Source organism: Physeter macrocephalus, chromosome 16 (assembly GCF_002837175.3).
Source record: "Physeter macrocephalus isolate SW-GA chromosome 16, ASM283717v5, whole genome shotgun sequence".
In the NCBI taxonomy this organism is placed as follows: Eukaryota; Metazoa; Chordata; class Mammalia; order Artiodactyla; family Physeteridae; genus Physeter; species Physeter macrocephalus.
This window is the reverse complement of record NC_041229.1, coordinates 14,145,738-14,166,061: the sequence shown is the minus strand read 5'-3', so window position 1 is coordinate 14,166,061 and position 20,324 is coordinate 14,145,738. Positions and strand designations below refer to the sequence as shown.

General features: G+C 44.4%; 2 protein-coding genes across 3 annotated transcripts; one reads left to right on the top strand and one right to left on the bottom strand.

Annotated features, from left to right (window-relative positions):
• Positions 1-4,850: 4,850 nt before the first annotated feature.
• CD3D (CD3 delta subunit of T-cell receptor complex) lies at positions 4,851-7,954 on the bottom strand. 2 transcript variants are annotated; one of them, XM_007124156.1, is made up of 5 exons: positions 7,900-7,954; positions 6,051-6,269; positions 5,466-5,597; positions 5,139-5,182; positions 4,851-4,916 (listed from the first exon to the last, which is right to left on the bottom strand). In XM_007124156.1, exons 1-5 carry the CDS (start codon positions 7,952-7,954, stop codon positions 4,851-4,853), a joined length of 516 nt encoding a protein of 171 aa, XP_007124218.1. The 2 variants fall into 2 exon arrangements, with proteins under 2 accessions (XP_007124218.1, XP_007124219.1); XM_007124157.1 differs by lacking the exon at positions 5,466-5,597.
• A 1,629-nt stretch (positions 7,955-9,583) lies between these two features.
• CD3G (CD3 gamma subunit of T-cell receptor complex) lies at positions 9,584-15,941 on the top strand. Its single transcript, XM_007124158.1, has 6 exons — positions 9,584-9,638; positions 12,738-12,773; positions 13,247-13,462; positions 14,297-14,428; positions 15,082-15,125; positions 15,876-15,941. The coding sequence occupies exons 1-6, from the start codon at positions 9,584-9,586 to the stop codon at positions 15,939-15,941; spliced, it is 549 nt and encodes a 182-aa protein (XP_007124220.1).
• Positions 15,942-20,324: the final 4,383 nt, after the last annotated feature.

Genomic DNA, 20,324 nt, shown 5'->3' with positions numbered 1-20,324 from the left:
TCCGGAGCCTGTGCTCCGCAACGGGAGAGGCCACAGCAGTGAGAGGCCCGCGTACCAAAAAAATAAATAAATAAAACCAAAAAAAAACCAAAACAAAACTCTGTATTGAATTGCTTAGGTATTCCTTCCACGAGTGCTTCTCTAATCACTCGTGTGACAGACCAGCACTGTGCTAAGTACTAAAAGGATACAAACAGTTCCTGTCTTCAAGGAGCTTACAATTATATGAGTGGCCAAGTATGCAAAAAGTTAAACAGCGACAGAACCAACGTGAGTAAGCATAGAAGTGCTATAGACGGTGTTGTCAGTGTTCCCAGGAGGAGCTGGGAGAGCTGAGGTGGTCGGCAAAAGCTCCATGGAGGAGGAGAGACTTGATCTGGGCCCTGAAGGGAAGGATGGAGAGAATTTGAAGACAAAGGAGAAGGCACTCCACTCACTGAAGATGAACTAGATAACCAAAATAGCCCTTTAGCTATTAAATAAACTGAATTCAGAGTTGAAAACCTTTCCACAAAGAAAACTCCAGACCAAGATGGCTTCCTTGGTGAAATCTATCAAACGTTTAAGGCAGAAATAATACCAATTCTATACAAACGCTTTCAGAAAATTGAAGAGAGAATACTTCCAACTCATTCTATGAAGACCAAACTTATCACGCGCAATGCTTAATATTATGTGTCAGATTGGCTGAGCCACAGTACCCAGATATTTGGTCAAACACATCTCATTGTGAAGGTACTCTTGTGAAGGTACTCTTCAGCTGAGATTAACATTTATATCAGTCGACTTTGAGCAAAGCAGATTACCTTCTGTAATGTGGGAGAGCCTCATCCAATCAGTGAAGGCCTTAAGAAAAAGCAGACTGAGGTCCTCTGAGGAAGAGGGCGCTCTCTGTCTCTAGACCTTCCTTTGGGCTCAACGTGCAACATCAACTGCAACTCTGTTGCTCTGAAGAACCCTGACTAACATACCCTGATATCAAAACCAGACAAAGACATTACGAGAAAAGAAAGCTGCAGACCAATATCCCATATGAATAGTTGCAAAAATGCCTCACGGGCTCCCCTGGTGGCGCAGTGGTTAAGGATCTGCCTGCCAATGCAGGGGACACGGGTTCGAGCCCTGGTCCGGGAAGATCCCACATGCCACAGAGCAACTAAGCCCGTGCGCCACAACTACTGAGCCCTCATGCCTAGAACCCGTGCTCCTCAACAAGAGAAGCCACCGCAATGAGAAGCCCGCGCACCGGAACGAAGAGTGGCCCCCGCTCGCTGCAACTAGAGAAAGCCCACGCGCAGCAACGAAGACCCAACACAGCCAAAAAAAAAAAAATAAGCTTCACAAAATTTTAGCACATTTTTAAAAAAATGCATAATGACCAAGTACAGTTTATTTCAGGAATGCAGGATTGGTTTAACAGATCATGCCATCAATGTAATTTACCATATTAACAGACAAAAAAAGTAAAACCATATAATCATCTCAATGGATACAGAAGAAGCACTTGACAATCCTCAACAACTATTTTCGTTTAAAATTCTCAGCAAACTGGAAAGAGAAGGGAATGACCTCAACCTGTTAGAGGGCATCTAAGAAAAACGTACAGCCTACATCATATTTAATGATGAAAGACAATGCTTTCCCCCTAAGATCACAAATAAGGCGGGACTTCCCTGGCGGTCCAGTGGTTAAGACTCCACGCTCCCGATGCAGGGGGCCTGGGTTCAATCCCTGGTCAGGGAACTAGATCCCACATGCCGCAGCTAAGAGCCCGCATGCCGCAACTAAAGATCCCACGTGCTGCAACTAAGAGCCGGCACAGCCAAATAAATAAATATTTAGAATGTACCCAGAACTTAAAAACAAACAAACAAAAAAACCACAAATAAGGCAAGGCTGTCCTCTCTCCACTTCCATTCAACATTGTACTGGAGGTTCTAGCGGTGCAATGAGCCAAGAAACAGAAGTAAAACAGATCCAGATTGGAAATTGAAAAGCTGGAAATAAAAAACTGTCTTTATTCACAAACAACATGATCAAATATATGGAGTATCCAATGGGATCTACAAAAAAAAAAAAGCTACCAGAATTAATAAATGGGTTTAGGAAGTTTTCAGGATAGAAGATCAATATACAAAAAGTAATTGTATTCCTATACAATTTCAAGGAACTACTGGAAATCAAAAATTTTTAAATAACAAACAAAGTCATCAAAAATATAGTAAAACACTTAGGGATAAATCTGACAAAAGACGTGTTCATGGACTGGAAGACTCAATATCATTAGGATGTCAGTTCTCTCCAAACTGATCTATAAATTCAATGCAATCCTGATCATAATCTCAGCAGGCATTTTGTAGTAACTGAGAAGGCAATTCATCTGGGACTGCAAAGAACCTAGAATAGCCAGACTACTTTCTTTAAAAGTTGTATCCCAGCCATTCCACTCCTGAGTATTTATCCAATAGAGATAAGAGTGTATGTCCTTGTATATGAGTGTATGATTTATATAATGATTTATGTATGAATGTTCATAGCAACTTAATTTGTAATAGCCAAAACCAGGAAACAGTCAAAAGACAATCAAGGGGTGAATGGATAAACAACTTGTGGTATATCCGTACAATGGAGTACTACTGAACATTAGAAAGGAATGAACTATTCATAGATGCAACAAGATGGATGAATCTCCAAATAATTATGCTGAGTGTAAAAGGAGCCAGACCAGAAAAGGGTACATATTATATTGTTTCACTTATTTAAAACTCTAGAAAAAACACAAACTAATCTATAATGACAGAAAGCTGATCAGTGGTTGCCTAGAGGATGAGAGGATAAGGAAGAGATTGCATGCAAAGGGGCACAAGGAAACTGTCCAGGGTATTGGGTAAGTTCATACTTATCAATCTTGGTGATGTTTCACAAACGTATACATATGCCAAAACTTATCAAATTTTACACGTTAAATATATGCAGTTTATTCCTGTCAGTTTACTTCAGTAAAGCTGTGTTTTAAAAGCACACAAAAAAAGAGAGCTGAAGGGACCCAAGTTTCCAGAAGGGCTCAGGTGAAGGTCAGTGTTTCTCATCCTTGGCTTCACATTAGAATCAGCTTAGGCAGTTTGAAAAGTGCTGATATTCCAACCCAGTATAATCAGCATCTCTGGGGGTGTCACCCAGGCATCAGTACTTTGAAAGCTCCCCAGGAGATTCCAATGTGCAGTGAATTTTGAGAACTGCTGAGCTGTAGAGGGGGACATAAGGGTATATGAGGAGCACAGGGTCAAAGGAAGTGTGCAGGGCATGGGAAGGACACAAGTATTGGTGCAATGCAAGCCGTGGAAGGGTTGCCCAAGGTGGAGGGATCCAGTGTGAAAATGGGATCTAGGGCTAGGAGGACAGCAGCAGTAGGGTATAAAGGGTAGGAATGAATCATAACCATGAATGAAGCATGTGTAAACTGGAGGTTCATTCTGTCTCCAACAAAGTTAGGGTCTGTGTGTATCTTGAGGAGATAGTGGGCAGAATCATCCAGATCTCTGGCTGTGTGGTTGTTAATAATTTTCTCCTTTGGGAACCCTGGTCTAAGAATCTCCCACTCTTGGGGACTTCCCTGGTGGTCCAGCGGTTAAAACTTTGCCTTCCAATGCAGGGGGTGTGGGTTCGATCCCTGGTCAGGGAGCTAAGACCCCACATGCCTTGCAGCCAAAAAACCAAAACGTGAAACTGAAGCAATATTATAACAAATTCAATAAAGACTTTAAAAATGGTCCACATCAAAAAAATCTTAAAAAAAAAAAAACCCTCCCATCTCTCATTAAACTGTTCTGAAGTTTATGGAATTACTCTTACGCAGAGGAAAAAAAAGAGGGGTTCCCACACATGGTAGACAGGAATGGGTGTAAAGGACACAAAAGAGTAAGTGGCTTCAATTCTTCCTCTAAACCAGAGATTCTCTGAATTGAGGCTGCTTCAGAATCACCTGGGGACCCAAGAGTGTCCCCAAGTGTGTATTTTTAAAATAAATCCGGAAGTTTCAGAACCACCACTAACCCAATGGCTAAAGACGCCATCTACTGAAAATATCCTAATTCCCCACCCCGTCTCAGACTCCAGCTTTCCAAGTGGGTGGAGAAGGATAGTATGTTTTAATTGATGAAGTGTTTCTGATGCCAGTTTACTGTGCAGAAGGCAGGGGTGGGGCAGGGACAGGTTCTGAGGAAAGAAAAGAGAATGGTACCTTCTATACAGGGGAAAAGTGTACTGAAGGGGCCTTGGCTGAGACCTCCTTGTAGGTAGTGGCTACCACTCCACAGGGGTCATAAAGCCAAGGCCAGCCCCTTAGCAGAAATGGGACTTTGTCATACACACTCTCGGAGCCTTGATAAGAAGTGATCCTCAGGGCCTTTGATGTCTCTGCCACCTCCGCTCATGATGTCATGGAAACTTCTAAGTGGCTGTGTCCCTAAACACAGCAGCCCGCCTTCCACTGTGGTGAGGAAGTCAAAGCCGTAGAAGGGTTGTAATAGGGGACTGGAGCCAAGAGAGTTTGGTGGGGCCGATCCTGCACCCAGGGAGCCCACCAGGACAGAAACACCAGTGGGTCAAGATATGGTGGGAGACTGCCCATCACACGGTCCATGTGGGGCAGAGGAGGGAAGTGATGAAGGAAGGACACAGATGCGCAGGGAAGGCAAGGGCCCAGTCAAGTCAGGGCCACTCCCATGCCTTGTCCAGGAGCCTTCAAAAGTCCAGGCGCCTGCTGAGTGAAAGAGGACAGCTTTCTTGGCTGAGCAAGGAGAGAAGGTCCAGTCGATAACCAATGAGCCTAGAAGCCACCAGCCTCAGGTTCACTTGTTCCGAGCCCAGTTCTCACCAAGACGGCTGTACTGAGCCTCATTCCGATCTCGAAGGGGCTAAGAGATGAGAAGGAGAAACAGTGAGGCAGTGTCAGAACTCTCCCAGGGAGAACCCCAGCAGACCCCAGAGATGAGAGCTCATTCCTGGCCTTTCCAGACCCCCCAGTGACGAATTCCCCACTAGGACCTTCACACACATACACATTAAACCTAGTGTCAGGCTCTCCATCCCCACTCACTCCTCCCCCCATTCTCATCCTTTTCCCCCTCAGGGCTCACCTGATAGAGCTGGTCATTCCCCAGCAAAGCTTGAGTGTCAGCAGCTAGAAGAACCAGGGAAAGAGAGTCAACAAGGGCCTAGGAGATGGGACAGTGAGATCCCATGAATGCTGCAGGGGGACTGCAGCTGGTCACACCCTTGGAAGTCTTCATGAGCTATATGGGCACCTAAGTTCTGTCAGCAGCCAGTTGTAGGAGTCCTTAGGAGATTGCAATAGTGACTCCCAGATGAGACACAACCCACCTCCAGCCCCATTCCTTAGCAGGTACACACTCATACCCACATTCACAGCCACAACACACACATGTTCCGTCCCTTCCACTTACCCCTGGAGAGCCTTCCAGTCTCGTGTCCAGCAAAGCAGTAGACTCCCAAAGCAAGGAGCACAGTGGCAATGATGTCAGTGATAACAACGCCTGCCAGGGTGGCTGAGTCCAGCTCCACACAGTTCTGGCACACTGTGGGGGAAGGGAGGCCAAAGGAGAGGTGGAGGGTCTTCAAGATCAGGGAACCACCTCTGCCTCTTAGGGCAGCCCCAGGATCTCTCATGCCAAGACCCAAACTTGGAAAAAGTCCTGCTGAGAGCCTTGATACATCTACCTCTACCCTTCAACCCAAGAAATCCCTGAGGAGAGCCAAGAAGTTGTTTCAGCTTTGTAGGAACTTAAACAAGGCAGTAGGCCAACCACTCTCCCAACCAAGCCCCTACTGCTTGGGTCACAAGGTCCCTATTGTTCTTTTGCCATTAAGCTATTTCCCACTCAGGGCTCCAAAATCTGGCTCATACCATTACAAGAGCAACCCAGTTTGTTGAGAGCACAGACTGGCACACCAGAGCTCCCTACACCTAGAAAGTTCTCATATCCAGAGGCCCCATCCATTCCAACCCAAAGGGTCTTGGAAGCACATACTTCGATAGTATACTTGCAGAGTAGGTGTTTTGCTGGTTTGTCCATCTGTCGCACTGCACACATACACTCCTCGTGGGTCCAGGTTGCGTTTTCCCAAGTCCATAGTTTTATTCCCTAAGGCAAGTTGTCCTACCATTCCTTCTAGCCACATGATACTGGTGTTGCATCTCAAAAATACTCTGTCCTCAAGTTCCTCCACAGAGACACTGAAAGGGCTCACTAAGGGAAAAAATACCACGATTGGAACCAGCTCTTTGGTCTGCACCAGACTCCTTGTCCTGCTGAGGCTCATACTTAAGAAGGACCACTTTCCAAGTCTAGAATAGTTCACGGTTTCTAGTGAGAGAGACAGAAGTCACAAGAAAAGTGCTTCAATAGGCTTCCCGCAAACTGAAGGGACCAAGAAGGACATGAGGATACAATCCAAACAGAGGACAGGCCCTGATGGACATGGAGCAAAAGAGGAAAACATGGAGCTGGGTCGATCCAAGAACCTTCATGGAAATGTGTTCAGACCACTGATTAGGAGTAGGAGGGGAGCCCAGACTGCTAAAACACCCAAGAGATATGGAAAGGCACAGAAGAATGGTCCTCGATTGGAGATGTCCACATTTTTTTCTCCAAGAAACCTAATTCTCCTTCCCAGCCACCTGCAACACTCCCACATCGACTTCTCATCTTCTGCCCCCTCGCCCCACCCTTGCCCCAACCACTACCTAGGAAATGGTACTACTAAAGCCTTTCCTATGGCCAATGATGGCTGGGGGTAGGAGAGAAGCTAATATGAATTACCATCCCAGTGGTCCAAAAGGGGACCAAGGGCAAATCCCATGTAAAGCTTTTTAGTTGTTCCACCCTTGCTTAGGAGGAGAGGGACAGGAAAAAAATTTTTATTGACTCTGTTCTTGGGGCTCCACACAGGTCAAGTCTTGTGGGGAGTTGAAGGGTTGGAGGTATGAACAGCACCTTTCTAGATCCACTGAACTGCTGTGACAGAGCGTCTCCACAGCCCACTGAGGCACTGGAATCTATATCTCGAATCCCAGGAAAAAGTGGAATCTACATTCTTCCTGAGATTCACAGTCAGTTACCAATTTGGATAGAAGAGCATCCTCTAGAAAACCCCCCAAAGAGCCATTTCTCGTCTCTGTAGCAGGTCAGGAGAAAATGCATGCATCCTCAGGGAGATACATGTACATCAGATGCTCCACATCGCATAGTCATGTATTCCTTGGGGATCCGTTGCCAATGGAAATCCTGGATGTCCCAAAGAAGCTGACTACTAGGGTAACCATTCATCCCAGTTTGCCTGGGATTGAGAGAATACCTGGGACATAAGAGTATCAGTTTTAAAACCAGGCTAAACGTGGATGAGTGGGTCATTCTACTACACCAAATCTGCCCTCCCTCCTGCTCAGCCTCAATTTAACTTTTCTCTTAAAGCATTCCCCTGAGTGCTGGGCCATGGCCCCAGGTGGTGACATCATGATGGCCAAATGACCAAGAGTCCTGGATCCCAAAGGCTCTCTGCCCTAGAAGGAACAGTACTCCCATTACCAGCCGTAGGCTAAGGCACACACATACTGCAACACTTCCTACAGATCTCTGGCCTAAGGTCTTCAGAGAGACATTCAAGGCCAAGATGCACCCCTAGCTGGAGTCAGTCAAAGCCAAGAGCCTGTGCTTCCCAGACCCTGTGCTACATCCCAACATGGCCCTCCTTGACAGCGCTGCCTGGTGAATTGAAGCTAGCACTGAGAAGGACTTTCGAGTGGACCACATTCCAGGTGGTAATGTCCCTCTTAGGTCCCTTCTCCAAGATGCCCCCATCCACCCAGAGAAGCCTTACCTTGGGAGAGAAGGGCAGCCAGTATCAGGCCAGACAGAAAGCTTCTGTGTTCCATCTTCCAGCAGAATTCATCCAGAAGACAGACCCAAGTCACAGAACTATCAGCCAAGGTGAAAGCCGCCCTCCCCCAACTGACTCATGTGTACCGGAAAAAGGAAAGGGTGGTGGAGGCACTAGAAGACGTCTATTTCTCTGCTCTCTGCTGTGGGTGTTGGGAGGCTGTCAGGGTAGAGGTAGGCTGGGGGTGGGGTAGGAAGGAAGCAGGTGCAGATCGCTCTTTCTCAGAGCATGGAGGGTGGGGGAGGGGTAGAAGGGGGAAGCAGAGGATATGGAAAAGGTTGCCTGGACATCTAGGAAGTAAAAGGAGATTCAGGGTGTCCTTTCTTGAGTCACTGATGAAAAAGAAGAAATTCTGAATTCCCGTCAGCAACATCACTGCATTTACTCACCACCTAAAAACTGCCACCTCTCAAAACCCTTGAGACAGGCTGTGAACCCCATCCCATAAGCCATATCAGCTAGGTTCCTCCCTTTCCTGGTCTTTCTTGGGACCCTACCCGAGGTCCTCCTTGGGCCGCCTGGGACACCAGACTAAGTAGCTTCTTACGAGTGGGAGTTTGAGCTTTGGGAGCCCCCTAAGAAGAGATTTACATCCTGGCTCCAATACTGCCTACCTGCTGGGTCTGAGCCAGTCACAGAATTCTTCAGAGCCTAATTCCCTCAGTACCATGAGAGGAATTTGAATGGACTGTTTCCATGGTACCTGACACTTCATATGTTCTCAATAAGAGAGAGAGTTATTAATAACAATATGATTAACTCGCAGCACAATTGAGCCTCCCCAGGAGACAAATGGACTTTTTTCCTCTGGGCTATGGAAATCCCAAACTGTCTACACTGTCGCAGTTAGACTGTAATTTATCTGAGGGTAGAGAGCGTACATGTCTTGCTCACTTCTGTATCACCAGCACCTGGCCTGTGCGTGGCACATGATGAGAGCCCCGTACATTTTTGTCAATTCACTGGCTGACCGGCTGAGGGGCCTGAGATCCTAGGAATGCAGCTGACACTAATCCTTGGAAATGTATGGTCTGTCTTGGTGGAATTGTCCTACCTGTTCCTTTCCAGGCAGGCACCACTTTGATGATCTCATCTCAAGAGAGCAGTGAAAAAATTCCCTGGACTAAGGTGGCTTTCTGTTCAGAGTTCCAGCCCCAAGCACCTAAGAGTTCCCACCTAAATTCACTAGTTCTAACAACAACAGCTAGCAACAGGCAACAGCTGGCTGAGATCCAAGTAACAAGTGGTGGCAGAAACGTTTATCTTCCCCTCAAAAAGAAAGGGGCCCAGGCCACCTCCTGCCCAGCACCAAAGGTGGCTTTCTGTACAAGCTGAGTCTCTGAGATGGGAATCCAGCACTCCCTCACGTTCCCTCCCCTCCACCACCCACACTCCTCTCCTTAACTGAGAAGCCAGAGATATCTGCACCTGCAGCCCTCCTGAGCCCCGCCCCCACCCACTGCCCACACTTGAAGCAGCGGGTGGAGGCTCCGGGTTCTTGCCTTCTCACAGGGGCCCCAGCCTTAAGGATGCTGGGCGGAGCCAGGCTATACGCTAGCACAGGCTGGCTGGCTGGCTGCTAGGGGCTGCTCAGTGCTTCTGCGGGAGAAGAACAGAGGCTGCTATGGAGCAGAGGAAGCGTCTGGCTGGCCTCCTCCTGGCTATCACTCTTCTTCAAGGTAAGGGCCCACTAGGGGGTCTGGCAGTCTGGAGAAGGGCTCAAGAGAAGAAGCCATAACTGGGAGGCAAGTATATTGGGATCCACTAACCTCGAGCAGTCACCCTAAAGTTCAGAGAAGGAAGGGCAAAAATGAAGCTTCTCACTGCTCTCTGCTAAAGAGAAGCCGTGTTCCATGGGAGAGATGGAGTCCTTGTCTCTTAAGAAATCAAAACAGATGACTTTACTGGCTTGAGAGAGAATCCGGATGCCACCATCTTAGGTCTGAATGTAGCCCAAAGGGCACAGGCCAGGAATCTGAAGAGAAAAGGTATGTGTTCCTTAACTCAGAGCTGGGGTTAGGAGGAGACCTATGAAGCATTCACTCACTCTGTTGGTCAGCTGGTCAACAAATATGTGTGAGATCCTATTACGTGTTAGGCTAGAAGGGTATAAAGGTGAATAAAAACCTTCTCCAATTAGCTCATAGTCTAATTGAAGAGATAAGTTTCAACGTTGCCAGATTGAGTGTAAGGTACAATATAGGTTGCCTGAACGAATATTAAGTTGGAAATACAATAGGAAGTGGATGAACTGGGTCGATGCCTGGAATCTGGACTAGAGATGATTCTCTCCACATTGAAAGTTGTTGAAATCATGCAAGAACCATGAGAGATGTGAGGAAGAGGAGGCTGAGGATAGAACTGTGAGGATACCACCTTTAAGGAATAGTTAGAGAACAAACATGTCGGTAAAGAGATAAGGGAATGATCCAAGAGATGAAATAATCAGATGAGTGCTATTCCCTAGAAACCAAGGGAGTAGAGAGCTTCCAGAAGGAGAAAATCACCATGAGTATGAAATGCTAAAGAGACGTCCACTGATATAAGAATATATTTTAAAGTTTAAGTCTGTACATATACTACCAAATGGAAAATAGATAGCTAGTGGGAAGCAGCCGCATAGCACAGGGAGATCAGCTCGGTGCTTTGTGACCACCTAGAGGGGTGGGATAGGGAGGGTGGGAGGGAGACACAAGAGGGAGGAGATATGGGGAGTTTTGAATCAGAGTTAGAATGAGGGGACTCTTTGTTCCTCCCGTGGTGATCAGGTGGATGGGGAGAAGAGCTAGTTAGAAATCTGCCTAACTCTTTGTCTTGCTTTTCTTTATCTTCATTTACTCATTTATTCACTCATACATTCATTCGAAATATATAAAGCTCCTACCATGTTCCAGGCACTGTGCTGGGTGAACTATTCATAAACAGTTTACCCCTGTATGAAGTTCGAAGACTGTTGACTCCTTCCAACTGTTTCCATCACACTTTGATCTATGCCCCCATCTCTCCCCATAACAAACTCTTCCTCTAGCCAAACTACCTCTTTTGTCATTTTCCAGGTCTGTATCTTTGTTCAGCTATTCTTTCTACCTGGAAACTCTTTCTCTGTCTGGTGAATTCTCACTCATTCTTCAAGGCAGACCAAATGCCATCTTCTCTGTCAAGCTTTCCCTGTCCCCTCACCCTTGGTCAAAATCAATAGTTTCTACCCCTTTCCATATGCATCTATACAAATACTAAATGATAATTTATAAGTACTGTTACATTTATTACATTTGTGTTTTTTTTCCACTTCATTGTAAACTCTTCAGAAGCGGCAACTAGTTATTTGTATCACCACCCTTTTCTTCCACACTCATTACTCATGTCAGACACATAATTGTGGTAAGTGTTTGAATTAAATCCAATTGAACTGAACTCCAGTGTTGGTTCTCTATAGTATGTCTACCATGCAACTCTACTACTCTGAGTTTTGAGACAGATTTGAGGGCTATTTAATAGCTAACTCCTTTGGGACATTCAGGGTTTCCACAAAAAATGGATCACCAAGGCTGAAGATTTTAGAAGTAACTCAGCTCTAAAAGACTTTAGCTAGTGCACACCCAGTCTTTGCCAGGCCTTTAGCTGCTAAAGGAGCAGAGCATTCCACACCGTACAGGCAATACCCTTATGGATACTGCAATACAGTTCTGCAATGCTAACCGTCCAGGGTTAGTGTCAGACCTCAAAGGTTAAGGGCTCAGTCCCCAAAAAGACTGCCCTCACTTTAAAAGCTAGGCACAAGTTCAGGGATCCCCAGGCTACCCACACTTCTAACGAACTGCCTACAAATCTGGAGGGTTCCCAAGAACCGCCTCAGAATTTGCTAGAACAACTCACAGAACTCCGGAAAGCCCTATACTTACTACTACAGTTTTATTATAAAAAATAAAATCAGGGCTTCCCTGGTGGCGCAGTGGTTGAGAGTCCGCCTGCCGATGCGGGGAACGCGGGTTCGTGCCCCGGTCCAGGAAGATCCCACATGCCGCGGAGCGGCTGGGCCCGTGAGCCATGGCCGCTGAGCCTGCGCATCCGGAGCCTGTGCTCTGCAACGGGAGAGGCTGCGATAGTGAGAGGCCCACGTACCGCAAAAAAATAATAATAATAATAAAATAAAATAAAATCAGAGCTAGCCAAATGAAGAGACACATAGGGTGAGGTCTGGGAGAGTCCTGAACACAGAGCTTCCATGCCCTCTCCTTCAGGAATTAAAATACATCACCCTCCTGGCACATTGATATATTCACCAACTAGGAAGTACGACTGAGTTTTTATTGGGGTTTCATTACATAGGCATGATTGATTGAATCATTGGTCATGTGACTGAACTCAATCTCCAGTCCTCCTCCCCCTCCTAGGGCTCAAAGCCCCAATTCTCCAATCACATGTTTGGTCTTGACCAGTCCCATCCTGAGTCATCTCATTAGCATAAACTCATGTGTGAGCCAAGGGCACACGAAGAATCACAAAGGCAATCCTGTCATTCATGAAATTCCACGGGTTGAGAAACTCCCTCCCAGCAACCCAGGAGAAAGACCAGACAAACTCTTTGCTATACAACACCCTAAATTCGGTTTGGTGATTTAGGCTACAATCCAAGGAACTAGGTATAGATACTGTCACTCACATGAATTAGGCTCTTGCTCTCCATGTTGGCCTCAAATGACCGTGGAAATGATACATCAGGGGATCTGAATGACTCCATGCCCAGCTGATCCTCTGTCTCTCTTCTATCTCTACAGGTACTATGGCGCAGTTGTATGAAGGTAGGGGAAATGGCTTCTTTCTATCATCAACCTCTGAGGAAATTCATGGAAGTATGGCTTCCCACAACAGTAGTCCTATAGGAGCAAGTGAAGAGCTAAGAAGGGATGAGATGATGAAGGATAGACAGCAAACCTCTCCAGTGTCAACCAAATCAGTGGCCAGTCCTGACCTCCCTGGCAGCTTTCCTGTAGCTAAACAATTAATTTTCTGGTTTTTGGAGGAGAAAGAGGACCCTAGCAGCTAGGCACTACTCAGAGCACAACCTATGAATCAACAGCATTGGCATCACCTGGGAGCATGTTAGAAATGCAGAATCTCAGTCCCTCCCCAGAACTATTGAATAAAACCTGAAATTCTAACTAGACCCCATGTGATTCATGTGCACATTAAAGATAAAGAAGCAGTACTGTCATGGTCTTCTCCTGATGCCCTGGGACAGGGAGAATTTCAGAGGCAAGATCTTAACAGACATTTCCTTTTTCAGTAAAAGTGGATGACAATCGAGAAGATGGTTCAGTACTTCTGACTTGTAACATGAATGAAAAAGTTATCAGATGGTTTAAAGATGAGGTGGAAATAAGTCCCGTAAACACAAGTAAAATGACTTGGAATCTTGGAAGTAGTACCAAGGACCCTCGAGGGATATATTGGTGTCAAGGATCAAAGAACCATTCAAAACCACTCCAAGTATATTATAGAAGTACGTATCCCCTTTGGTTTGCTTGTGTGAAATTAAGCAGTACTTGCTGTTCTGGTGAGCTTCTTGTCTTGGGTGAGTGTGGAAATAGATGCTAAACAGTGAAGTAAGAGCCAGTTTTCTTAATCTCAACATACTTCTTTTTTTTTTTTAATTTATTTACTTGGCTGCGCCAGGTCTTAGTTGCGGCACGCGGGATTTTCATTGAGGCATGGGGGATCTTTAGTTGCCGCAGGCAGGATCTTTTCAGTTGCAGCATGCAGGATCTAATTCCCTGACCAGGGATCAAACTCTGGCCCCCTGCACTGGGGGCGCGGAGACTTAACCACTGGACGACCAGGGAAGTCCCTCAACTTACTTCTTTTTGAATTTAACAAAGCAGTTCCCCCAAATTCTTGAAAAAGCATAGCCTGTGTTGTAAAGCCTGACTCACTTTTGGATAGGCCCCACAGATTGGACCAGTCAGCAGTTTATATAAAGTGAGTTAGGGCAGGTAAGGGAGACAGGGGAGACTACAAGGTAAGCAACAGAAATGTAGAAGGCAGTTGAGCAGGGAGAATGGGATCTGGTCTTCCTTATATTTCAATAGTTGCTGGTAGTAAGACTACATGGGCTTCCCCAGGCCTCCTGGGGGAGAGAGGAACATCAAAAAGCATTGAGTTCAAAAAAAAAAAAGCATTGAGTTCTCAGCCCAAGGATCTTCCCAGGCAATTCCCTTGCCATACCACCCACAGAGAGAGCCGTCTGCTGCCCTAGATAGAGGTATTATCTCAGGAGAACAAAATCCAGAGCAACTTTCACACCTCGAAGGAAGCTAATCCTTCCCTTTCCCCACAGTGTGTCAGAACTGCATTGAGCTGAATTCAGCCACTGTGTCTGGCTTTATCTTCACTGAAATCATCAGCATTTTCCTCCTTGCTGTTGGGGTCTACTACATTGCTGGACAGGAAGGAGTTCGCCAGTCAAGAGGTAAAAGAATGCTCTTAGATGAGAGGTGAGACCACCCGGGACCTTTAGCCTCCTTCCTACCAAAATAGAACCAATAGAAAAGACTGGGTTGGCACGTGTCACTGATGAGCACGGCTGGGTGGGGCTCTGGTTCTGTAGGCAGGAGAAAAGGACACTTGGTGTTTTCACAGCATATTTGCCTATCTCAAGATCCAACTCTCTCTGATTTGTCCTCTGTGCTTTTTAAAAAACTCTTTCTTGAAGTAAAACCTACATACAGAAAAGTGCGTGAATCACATACACACAGCTCAAAAAACTTTTCTCTCAAAGCAAACACACATATGAATCCAGCACCCAGTTTAAGAAAGAGAATTAACACTTGTGGTCACTTCCAGCCTCCACTTAGTCCCAAAAGCGACCACTATCCTGACTTCTAACAACATTGATTCATTTTGCCTGTTTTTGTTTCTTACGTAAATAGACTCATACAGTAAGTACTCTTGTGTGTGGCTTCTTTTACTCAACAATATGCTTGTGACATCTATCCATAGTGTTATATGTAGATGTATTTCACTAATTCTTATTGCTATTCAGTACCGCATTGGGTGAATATATCCCAGTTTATTATTCATTCTATCTTGTGTATGTGTACATTTTGTTTATTTTTTGTGCAGCTTCAGACAAGCAGACACTGTTGTCCAATGACCAGCTGTATCAGGTAAGGGAATGTGAAGTGAAAGAGACATTGCTAGTTAGTAATGGTAAAGTTTTGGAATGGGGGGGCAAGTTATTTGGAAGAAACTGCTTAGGACATACCAGACGATGGCATCGTTATCCCTTTGGGTAGAATGGATGAAATAAAGAGAAGGGTTGAGAGAGACTGAGGTCAGGGTCTAGTGAGAAAAAGTTGAAGAACACACAGAGAAACTAAATACAGAGCCTCCATTCTTGTCCTCTCCCACCCCCAGGACCATGAAGAAACCACTACAAAGCTTTGAACATAAAAAGCACTCAATAAGTATGCATCAACAGAAAACAAACTTATGGTTACCAGGGGGTAACGGCAGGGAGGGATAAATAGGGAGATTGGGATTGATATATACACACTACTATATATAAAATAGATAAGTAATAAGAACCTGCTGTATAGCACAGGGAATTCTACTCAATGCTCTGTAATGATTTATATGGGAAAAGAATCTTAAAAAAAGTTTTTTTTAAAAAGAGTGGATATATGTATATGTATAATAGATTAACTTTGCTGTATACCTGAAACTAACACAACATTGTAAATCAACTATACTCCAATAAAAAATTTTTAAAAGTATATATATATGAAGAAAGGTGAAAAAAATAAAGACATTTAGAGTGAAAGCTAAAAAAATTTTTTTAATTAGAAAATAAATATGCATCAAATTAATTCATAGAGGATGATGGAAAATGATTATGACTGTACTATCCTTTTTAGCCCCTTAAGGAACGGGAAGATGACCAATACAGCCACCTTCAAGGAAACCATTTGAGGAAAAATTGAGCCCAGGACTCAGAGTAGGTGTGTCTCTCTACACCAATTCTAAGAAAGTGCCTTTGCACTACCTGCCTTCCCAACTACTGCCAAGTTTATCACCTTTCCCCAAGCAGCTATAAGGATGGGGGGTGGGGTAGGGAGGATTGATTGATAATTCCTTGTGGGGAGGAGGATGACTCTCCTGTGCATTGTAGGATTTTTTTTTTTTTTTTTTTTTTGTGCGGTACGCGGGCCTCTCACTGTCGTGGCCTCTCCCGCTGCGGAGCACAGGCTCCGGACGCGCAGGCTCAGCGGCCATGGCTCACGGGCCCAGCCGCTCCGCGGCACGTGGGATCTTCCCGGACCGGGGCACGAACCCGCGCCCCCTGCATCGGCAGGCCGACTCCCAACCACTGCACCACCAGGGGAGCCCCCACTGTAGGATTTTTAGCAGCATTCCTCACCTCTGTCCACCAGATGCCAGTAGTACTCTCCAGCTGTGACAACAAAAATATCTCCAGATATTGCAAGTATCCCCACGGGAGGCAAAGTCGCCCTTAGTTAAGAATCACTGAACCTATATTAACCTTCCAATCACCCAAGCAATCAATCAGAAGTTCTAATTCAATCAACCAGAAATTTCAATCGGGAAAACAGGGCCCAAGCATTATTTGGTTTTCTGAACCAGTTGCAATTTTTCTTTTTTTAATCCAGGTGTTTTCCCTTCTATCCAGTTCTCAGAAACAGAGCAATACATTTTGGAGCAATCCTAGTAGACATTTTCAACCCTAAATCTAGACTCAAGATTCCCAAAGGTGACAAATGGAGAAGAAAGGCCATCAGAGCAAATTCGGGTTTTTCTCAAAAAAAAAAGTAAAGTAAAACTTGTATGATGTTTCAGGAGCGCCACCTATTGGAAGTAATTTTTCTGTAAAAGAAAAACGAAAAGGTCAAATAACCTCCTTTATTTGAATACCATTTTTTTAAGTTTTAATTTTTATTTACTTTATAAGTCATAATTCCCATGGTTCTAATATGCAGTGAAAGGTCTCCCTCCTCCTCCCTCTCCAGCCACCCAGTTGCCTTCTACAGAGGCAAACAATAATACTAGTTTCTTATATAGCTTTACAAGATATTTAAAGTATTATATATCGGAGGTATTCTAGGCATACACAAGCAAATTCTTTTTTTTTTTTAAGGATGATAAATGCATCGTGATTTTTTGTTTTGTTTGGTTTTGGCTGCGTTGGGTCTTCATTGCTGCGCGTGGGCTTTCTCTAGTTGCAGCAAGTGGGGGCTACTCTTCACTGCAATGCGCTGGCTTCTCATTGCGGTAGCTTCTCTTGCTGTGGAGCATGGGCTCTAGGTGCACGGGCTTCAGTAGTTGTGGCACATGGGCTCAGCAGTTATGGCACATGGGCTTAGTTGCTCCGCGGTATGTGGGATCTTCCTGGACCAGGGATGGAACCTATGTCCCCTGCATTGGCAGGCAGATTCTTAACCACTGCGCCACCAGGGAAGTTCCCAAGCAAATTCTTAAGTACACATTATTCTTCCTTCCCCTATTTTTCACACAAATGTTATCATACTATACGTCTTGCACTTCTCACCTAATAAAACCTGAAGATTACTTCATACCAATATATAAAGGAGCTCCTTTTTTTTTTAATGCAGCCACTTTGTACAGATCCCCTATAATTTATTTAACCAGTCCTCTATTGATGGACATTTAAGTTTGTTCTTTTGCTCTTACAATGACACAATGACTATATAAATGTCATTTTTAAAAATTGTATTGAGGTGTAATTTACATAAAATTCACTCATTTTAAGTGATTTCACCTGTTCTCGGTAATTTTTAGCAAATTTACCCGGTTGTACAACCATCACCATAATCCAGATTTAGAATATTTCCATGAGTCTCTTCAGATCTCTTGTGCTCTTTGCAGTCACTCCTTGTTCTCACCCTCAACGCTAAGCAACCACTAATCTCTTTTCTGTCTCTTTAGATTTGCCTTTTCTGGATAAATGGAGCCATACAATATACTGCTCTGGACATTCCCGTACAAGTCTTCGTGTGGACATATGTTTTCATTTGTCTGGGTTGATATCTAGGAGTGAAGAATTGCTGGGTTGTATGGTAAATTTATGTATAACATTTTAAGAAACTGCCAGTTTGCCAAACTGGCTGTTCCATTTTACATTCCCACCAGCGATGGATGAATGAGGTTCCTGTTTCTCCACATCCTCACAAATTTTTTTAATTTTTTTTTAATTTTTTTTGCGGAACGCGGGCCTCACACTGTCGTGGCCTCTCCCGTTGCGGAGCACAGGCTCCGGACGCGCAGGCTCAGCGGCCATGGCTCACGGGCCCAGCCGCTCCGCGGCATGTGGGATCTTCCCGGACCCGGGGCACGAACCCGCGTCCCCCGCATCGGCAGGCGGACTCTCAACCACTGCGCCACCAGGGAAGCCCCCTCACAAATATTTGTTACTATCTTTTTTAGTATAGCCATTCTAGTAGATGTAAAATAGTATCTTATTGTGGCTTTAATTTGCATTGCCTAATGACTAACGATGTTGAACATCTTTTCATGTGCTTATTAGCTATTCTTATCGTATCTTTAGTGAAGCGTGTGTTCAAAACTTTTTTTTTAATTGAGTTGTTTTTCTTCTTACTATTGAATTGTGAAAGTTCTTATATATTTTTGAATACAAGTCTTTTATCAGCTACATGATTTGCAAATATATCTACCAGTCTGTGACTTGTCTTTTCATTTTCTTAATGGTGTCTTTTGAAGTGCAAGAGTTTTTAATTTTGCTGAAGTCTGTTTTATCCTTTTTTTTTTTTTTATGGATTGTGCTTTTGGTGTCATGTCTAAGAAATGCTTGCCAAACCCAAGGTCACAAAGATTTCTCATATGTCTTGTTTTTACAGTTTTATTTCTAACAATAAATGTCATTTTGAACATTAAGACTATTTGTAACAAATACAAATAAATGGAATTGCAGGACCCTAATGTATTTGCACCTGTAATTTAATTAAATATTGCCAAATTGCACTTCATAGAGGTTGGACCAATACATAATCCTAACAAGAGTGCCTACTGTTCCATACACAATCTAACAGTGTACTATTAAATTTTTTGAACTTTACCAACCTGACAAGTTAAAAATGGCATCTCAGCTTAATTTTAATCTGCATTTTTCTAACCATTTGTTTTTCCTTCTCATGAAATACAGGCTCATATCCTTTGATTTTTTTTTTTTTTACTGTTACTCTTGGTGTTTAGAATATAACCCCTCCTCTTAGTGTTATTTATTTATTTATTGGCTGCATTGGGTCTTCGTTGCTGCACACGGGCTTCTCATTGCAGCGGCTTCTCTTGTTGCGGAGCACGGGCTCTAGGTGCGCGGGCTTCAGTAGTTGCAGCACGCAGGCTCAGTAGTTGCAGCATGCAGTCCCTAGAGCGTGCGGGCTTCAGCAGTTGTGGCGAGTGGACTCAGTAGTTGTGGTGCACGGGCTTCAGTAGTCGTGGTGTGAAGCCTCAGTAGTTGTGGCACGCAGGCTCAGTAGTTGTGGCACACAGACTTAGTTGCTCCGTGGCACGTGGGATCTTCCCAGACCAGGGATTGAACCCAGGTCCCCTGCATTGGCAGGTGGATTCTTAACCACTGCGCCACCAGGGAAGCCCCTGATCTTCTTATTGACTTGCAACAACCCTTTACATATTTGGGAAAATAGATCTTTTGTTTGTGGCATTAGTTGCAAATATTTTTCCAGTGTTGTTATTTAGATTTTGACGTTACTTATGGTTGGTTTTCTATACACATTTTACGAATATTTGACTGTAGTAGAATTCACTGTTCTTTTACGGCTTCTGGGTTGTTTCTTATTTAGAAAGGCCTTCTCCCATTCTTAGATTATTTTTACAAAACTTCTCCGATTAATTCCTCTAGCATTTTCCTGGTTTCACTTTATATATTTAAATCTTTGATCCATCTTGAATTAATTTTAGTGTAAAGTTCTAATATATTGACTAACGTTTAAATCCATAGATACCCACTTATTCTGGAAGTATTTATTGAATAATCCACCTTGTGCACATTAACTTTAAATGCTACATTACCACTCCACTCTCACCAGATTGTAAGCTCCAGGAAAACTTGTATTTTTTTTCCTCTACTGTAGCTTCAGGAGCTAGAACAATGCTGGAACATAATAGGCACTCTAAGATTGCTCATCATTTGGTGTGTGTGTTACAGTATACTATTCAGTGGCATTAAGTACATTCACAATGTTGTGCAACCATCCCCACTCTCATTTTCAGAATTTTTTATTATCCTGAAGAAACACTCTACCCATTAAACAATAACTCCCCATTCCTCCCTCACCCCAGCCCCTGGTAAC